The 6,672-nt window shown below is 44.9% G+C and overlaps 1 protein-coding gene across 1 annotated transcript; it reads right to left on the reverse strand.

The window, feature by feature from the left end:
• Positions 1-535: 535 nt before the first annotated feature.
• CRTAP (cartilage associated protein) lies at positions 536-3,413 on the reverse strand. Its single transcript, XM_073579758.1, has one exon. The coding sequence runs from the start codon at positions 3,051-3,053 to the stop codon at positions 1,833-1,835; it is 1,221 nt and encodes a 406-aa protein (XP_073435859.1). The 5' UTR covers positions 3,054-3,413; the 3' UTR covers positions 536-1,832.
• Positions 3,414-6,672: the final 3,259 nt, after the last annotated feature.

The raw sequence follows: 6,672 nt of genomic DNA on the forward strand, positions 1-6,672 counted from the left end.
ATAGGGGGCCGCGACATTTGGGAGTCCGACACACGGCCTCTGAGTCTATGCTTCATAAAAGACCAGAAATGATATATTATACTGCAATACTATATGTCACAGGCTCAAGAGGGGGACTAATAAAAAATGTAAAAAAAATAAAAATAAATAAAAAAAGCCCCCCAAATATAAAACTTTAAATACCCCCTCTCTCAAAATATAAATAGGAAAATGTGAAAAAAAAATAATAACATATTTGGGATTGGCACATACATGAGCGCCCAAAATAATTTTATGGTGAAAATTAAAAATAGGTGTCTTTTTTCAATTGACGCCTTTAAAAAAATTACAATAATTAAATATAAATATATATATATATATATATATATATATAAACCATTGATTGTATCCCCAAATTATAAAAAAAAAAGTTATGGCTCTAGGCAAAAGGATAAGAGGGAAAAAAGGAAAATTAGGAAAGCAGTACAGATGTTGGCCACAAGATGGCAGTCACAGCTTTAGAAAGAAAATCCAGGCCTGATACTTTATAAAGAGCTGCAGGGAAACTGTGGTTTTAATGCCGGATTACAGGAATTACATTAAAAGTCACATTTCCATCTTTTTTTATTGCATATTTTAAAGGAGAATGCGATGATTGGGAATTCTGGCATTTTTCTACTTTTTTTCTGCATTTAACATAAGCATCACACAACCTTAGATTCTGATACATTGGACTTTTACGGATGTTTATTTTTTACATTTTGTCATTTTCATTATTTTTTTCAACTTTTACTTTATTTTTACATCCTCTGAGGGGACTTGAACCTGCAATTTATCATGTACCCGATGTTCTGAAGCAGCTCTGTCGGAGGACCGCCATGGGCACCTTCAGGAGGCTCATCTACAGTATAACTCTATATACCAGTATCAGTGATTGACAGCAGCACTGAACGATTAAACGGCAGTGAGTGGAGGCAGCTCTGATTGCTGCTGTCACATGCAGGTCGGGCTTGTATATTTCAAGAGTCTGGGAAAACTGCTATAATAGCAGACATAACGGTTGTCACCCAGCTTTCCCTGGCCCCTGAATAGCAAATTACCTAATTTGAATATTTTAAGACCAGAGGATCAGACTTTTTTTTTTTTACTTTGGATTCATATTGGTCTGTGTAGGAGCTGTAGACACAACGCAGGAAAAAATAAGAGTCTTCTCCTGTTTTGGGTCTACAGCTCCTACGCAGACCAATATCTTATAAGACCATAAATACAAGAAGAATGACTGGAGAGATGATTGACGCCTGGGTTTCTGACAGAATTGCTTGCAAGTAGGTCAAAGAAATGTCCAGTTGAGGGGACATGCCATAAATGCCCCACCTTTAGGACCAACATCTATCTCAAGGACAGGACCCCATCAAGCAATTGCTATGAATGTAGGGGTGGCCACATGTGCAGTTCTATCCATTCACCCACATGCACGTTCATCTCTCCAATCACAACTACTGTGACACACGGGCCAGGGGATCCCCATTCTCAAGTTAGGTGTAGGTCCTATAGGTGGGCCCGCATCGATCAGGTATGTATGACAGATTATTAAGGGCCTGATCATCAATACAGATGGCGTGACCGCCACTATCTGCAGTGGTTTTTGGCCCAATCCTGTTCACTAGACCTTCTCACGGACCATCAAATGTTGTCTGAACTCACAGTTTTATGGAATTTTGTTCCCATATTACACCATAAAAGCACCACATGAAACCTTTCACACCCGTAGGATGTTATATAAAATGTCCTAAAAACTGTCCAAATATTCAAAAACGTCTCAATAGAAAAACCAAAAAAAAACAAAATTGTCCTCAAAAATGCTCCTCCAAAAGTTCATCTAGATACTCCACCACGTCGCCTTCATCATCATCTACAATGTTCTGCAGGGCGAACTCGTACAGCTCCTTCTGCTTGGTTGTGATGTTGTAGTAGAGCGAAGCCTCCGGCCTTGGTTTAAAGTTTCTTTCCGACAGTTCCCACTTCTCCATGTGGTATTGGTAGTAGATCAAGTTTTGCTTCATCACTTGGTCATCGGGGTCAAAGAGGAGGTAGCTGGCCACGCAAGGAGCTGCGTTCCGAACGTCATTGAGCTTGTAGTAAGCAAATTGCAAGTAGTGGTACATGGTGGCCACAAACTTGTCCACCACGTAGCCCCCGATGACCGGGGTCAGTTTGCTTTCACAGCTGATCTTGCATTTGAGGACCTCGATGTAGTGGTCAGCCACCGACTGATAGAAGTCTTTGAATTCCTTGATTTCTCGGGAGCCTTCGCATGCTGCGATACATTCTTGGTACGCCTTGAAGAAGTCCGGTAGGGCCATTTCCATATCGGAGATGGAGGTCCTCCAGTTTTCTCCGTTGTAGGCCCTCACAGCTCTAATAAACAAGGTCTCATAGCTCTTGGTTTCCAGGTCTTGGATATGGGCCTCTGACTCGGGCATACTCTTGTAGTACGCCATATTCCTCTTCATCATCTCGTCATCGGGGTGCACTAGGAGAAAGGTGTGGGCAGCTGCGATGGCTTTGGGCAAGTTGTTAGTCTTGAAGTAGGCGTACTGTAAAAACTTATAGGGCTCTCGAGTGTTGAACTCTTCCATGGTCTCCCGGCTAGGCTGAGACTGTCGAAACGCTGGAAGACCTTGCTTACATCGTTTGAGGCACTGGGCCCTCATGAGAACGTCCCCGAAGACCTTCAATTCAGGAAAGCCATTGAAACGACCCAGGTGTCTCGCCTCTTTCTTGGCGATCTCACTTTTTGCTGGTGGACCATCATCTATTTGAGCCGTGCTGCAGTTGAGGTTACAGAAAGCCTCGCTGTCCCTCAAAAGTCTGAACAGTCGGAGACTTATCTCCAGGTAGTTGACCGTTTCGGGCCAGTTCTCGTTGCTATACTGGTCTAGTCCATACTTGTAGGCACTTTCTAAGGGCATCAGCTCGTCCCGGGGGTAACTCCTGAAGCTGTAACGCTCATACTGAGCATTTACCGAAACCACGAAGACAAGGAACAGCGTAAAACCAAGACGCCTAGCCATAATGATGAAGAAAAGTCAAACCTCAAAAGCGGAGGAAGTCAACTTTTCGGCTGCCGAGAGGGGAGAAACGTTCTAGGTTCCTCAAGATTCCTCAATTATAACGATAGGGAACTCACATTCGATCCCAAAGGTCCGGCCGATCCCACAAGGTTCTTAAGTCATTCCCGGTCCTCCAGAAATCCTCGACACTCGGATGCATGGGGTCTTCTCGAGGACTTTGCAGATGGTCTCCAGAACGGAGCTGATCCCCCTGTGACAGGGCTTCCTCTGAGCACAGCACCACGTAGCACAGGGAGGAGGAGGAGGGAATGGAGGAACTTCACTAAGTTTCTCCTCTGGCAGCAGGCGGAGATCCCTGGAAGGAATGTGAAGCATCACAAAGTCTCACAGCCATTGGCAGGAAAATAAAAGCCCCCTTTTCTTTTTTTTTTTAACCAAACTTTATTTAGCTCTTATGCTACTTGCAGAGAGAACTGACTGTACATGTGGACAGTGCAGATTCTCTGTGCCATGGGGTCTCTCTGTTACCCCACCACCACCCCTGCTGTCAGGCGGGAAACCCCGTACTCAGTGACACCTACTGTAAAGTGGCCCCTGTGCATGCTGGGATATGTAGTCAGTGCTTCCCTGCTACATAGACTGAGGCTGCTATTCCAGAAGGATGGTGTATCTAATCCTCTCCTGTGTGATACTGACTGCTGAGCCGTGTATCTAATCCTCTCCTGTGTGATACTGACTGCTGAGCCGTGTATCTAATCCTATCCTGTGTGATACTGACTGCTGAGCCGTGTATCTAATCCTATCCTGTGTGATACTGTCTGCTGAGCTGTGTATCTAATCCTCTCCTGTGTGATACTGACTGCTGAGCTGTGTATCTAATCCTCTCCTGTGTGATACTGACTGCAGAGCTGTGTATATAATCCTATCCTGTGTGATACTGCCTGCTGAGCCGTGTATCTAATCCTATCCTGTGTGATACTGACTGCTGAGCCGTGTATCTAATCCTCTCCTGTGTGATACTGACTGCTGAGCCGTGTATATAATCCTATCCTGTGTGATACTGACTGCTGAGCCGTGTATCTAATCCTATCCTGTGTGATACTGCCTGCTGAGCTCTGTATCTAATCCTATCCTGTGTGATACTGTCTGCTGAGCTGTGTATCTAATCCTCTCCTGTGTGATACTGACTGCTGAGCTGTGTATCTAATCCTCTCCTGTGTGATACTGACTGCAGAGCCGTGTATATAATCCTATCCTGTGTGATACTGTCTGCTGAGCCGTGTATCTAATCCTATCCTGTGTGATACTGACTGCTGAGCCATGTATCTAATCCTCTCCTGTGTGATACTGACTGCTGAGCTGTGTATCTAATCCTCTCCTGTGTGATACTGTCTACTGAGCCATGTATATAATCCTATCCTGTGTGATACTGCCTGCTGAGCCGTGAATCTAATCCTATCCTGTGTGATACTGACTGCTGAGCCGTGTATCTAATCCTCTCCTGTGTGATACTGACTGCTGAGCCGTGTATATAATCCTATCCTGTGTGATACTGACTGCTGAGCCGTGTATCTAATCCTCTCCTGTGTGATACTGACTGCTGAGCCGTGTATATAATCCTATCCTGTGTGATACTGTCTGCTGAGCCGTGTATCTAATCCTATCCTGTGTGATACTGACTGCTGAGCCATGTATCTAATCCTCTCCTGTGTGATACTGACTGCTGAGCTGTGTATCTAATCCTCTCCTGTGTGATACTGTCTACTGAGCCATGTATCTAATCCTCTCCTGTGTGATACTGACTGCTGAGCTGTGTATCTAATCCTCTCCTGTGTGATACTGACTGCTGAGCCGTGTATCTAATCCTATCCTGTGTGATACTGACTGCTGAGCCGTGTATCTAATCCTCTCCTGTGTGATACTGACTGCTGAGCCGTGTATATAATCCTATCCTGTGTGATACTGACTGCTGAGCTGTGTATCTAATCCTCTCCTGTGTGATACTGACTGCTGAGCCATGTATATATAATCCTATCCTGTGTGATACTGACTGCTGAGCCGTGTATCTAATCCTCTCCTGTGTGATACTGACTGCTGAGCCATGTATATATAATCCTATCCTGTGTGATACTGACTGCTGAGCCGTGTATCTAATCCTCTCCTGTGTGATACTGACTGCTGAGCCATGTATATATAATCCTATCCTGTGTGATACTGACTGCTGAGCCGTGTATCTAATCCTCTCCTGTGTGATACTGACTGCTGAGCCGTGTATATAATCCTATCCTGTGTGATACTGACTGCTGAGCCGTGTATCTAATCCTCTCCTGTGTGATACTGACTGCTGAGCCGTGTATCTAATCCTATCCTGTGTGATACTGACTGCAGAGCTGTGTATCTAATCCTATCCTGTGTGATACTGACTGCTGAGCCGTGTATCTAATCCCATCCTGTGTGATACTGACTGCTGAGACGTGTATCTAATCCCATCCTGTGTGATACTGACTGCTGAGCTGTGTATCTAATCCTGTCCTGTGTGATACTGTCTGCTGAGCCGTGTATCTAATCCTATCCTGTGTGATACTGACTGCTGAGCCATGTATCTAATCCTCTCCTGTGTGATACTGACTGCTGAGCCGTGTATCTAATCCTCTCCTGTGTGATACTGACTGCTGAGCCGTGTATATAATCCTATCCTGTGTGATACTGACTGCTGAGCTGTGTATCTAATCCTCTCCTGTGTGATACTGACTGCTGAGCCATGTATATATAATCCTATCCTGTGTGATACTGACTGCTGAGCCGTGTATCTAATCCTCTCCTGTGTGATACTGACTGCTGAGCCATGTATATATAATCCTATCCTGTGTGATACTGACTGCTGAGCCGTGTATCTAATCCTCTCCTGTGTGATACTGACTGCTGAGCCATGTATATATAATCCTATCCTGTGTGATACTGACTGCTGAGCCGTGTATCTAATCCTCTCCTGTGTGATACTGACTGCTGAGCCGTGTATATAATCCTATCCTGTGTGATACTGACTGCTGAGCCGTGTATCTAATCCTCTCCTGTGTGATACTGACTGCTGAGCCGTGTATCTAATCCTATCCTGTGTGATACTGACTGCAGAGCTGTGTATCTAATCCTATCCTGTGTGATACTGACTGCTGAGCCGTGTATCTAATCCCATCCTGTGTGATACTGACTGCTGAGACGTGTATCTAATCCCATCCTGTGTGATACTGACTGCTGAGCTGTGTATCTAATCCTGTCCTGTGTGATACTGTCTGCTGAGCCGTGTACCTAATCCTCTCCTGTGTGATATTGACTGCTGAGCCGTGTATCTAATCCTCTCCTGTGTGATACTGACTGCTGAGCCGTGTATCTAATCCTCTCCTGTGTGATACTGACTGCTGAGCCGTGTATCTAATCCTATCCTGTGTGATACTGACTGCTGAGCTGTGTATCTAATCCTATCCTGTGTGATACTGACTGCTGAGCCGTGTATCTAATCCGATCCTGTGTGATACTGTGTGCTGAGCCGTGTATCTAATCCTCTCCTGTGTGATACTGACTGCTGAGCCGTGTATCTCAGGGTATCCTGGGTGATACTGAC

Source organism: Dendrobates tinctorius, unplaced genomic scaffold, assembly GCF_039654945.1.
Source record: "Dendrobates tinctorius isolate UK_male_01 unplaced genomic scaffold, ASM3965494v1 ptg000063l, whole genome shotgun sequence".
Taxonomy (NCBI): Eukaryota; Metazoa; Chordata; class Amphibia; order Anura; family Dendrobatidae; genus Dendrobates; species Dendrobates tinctorius.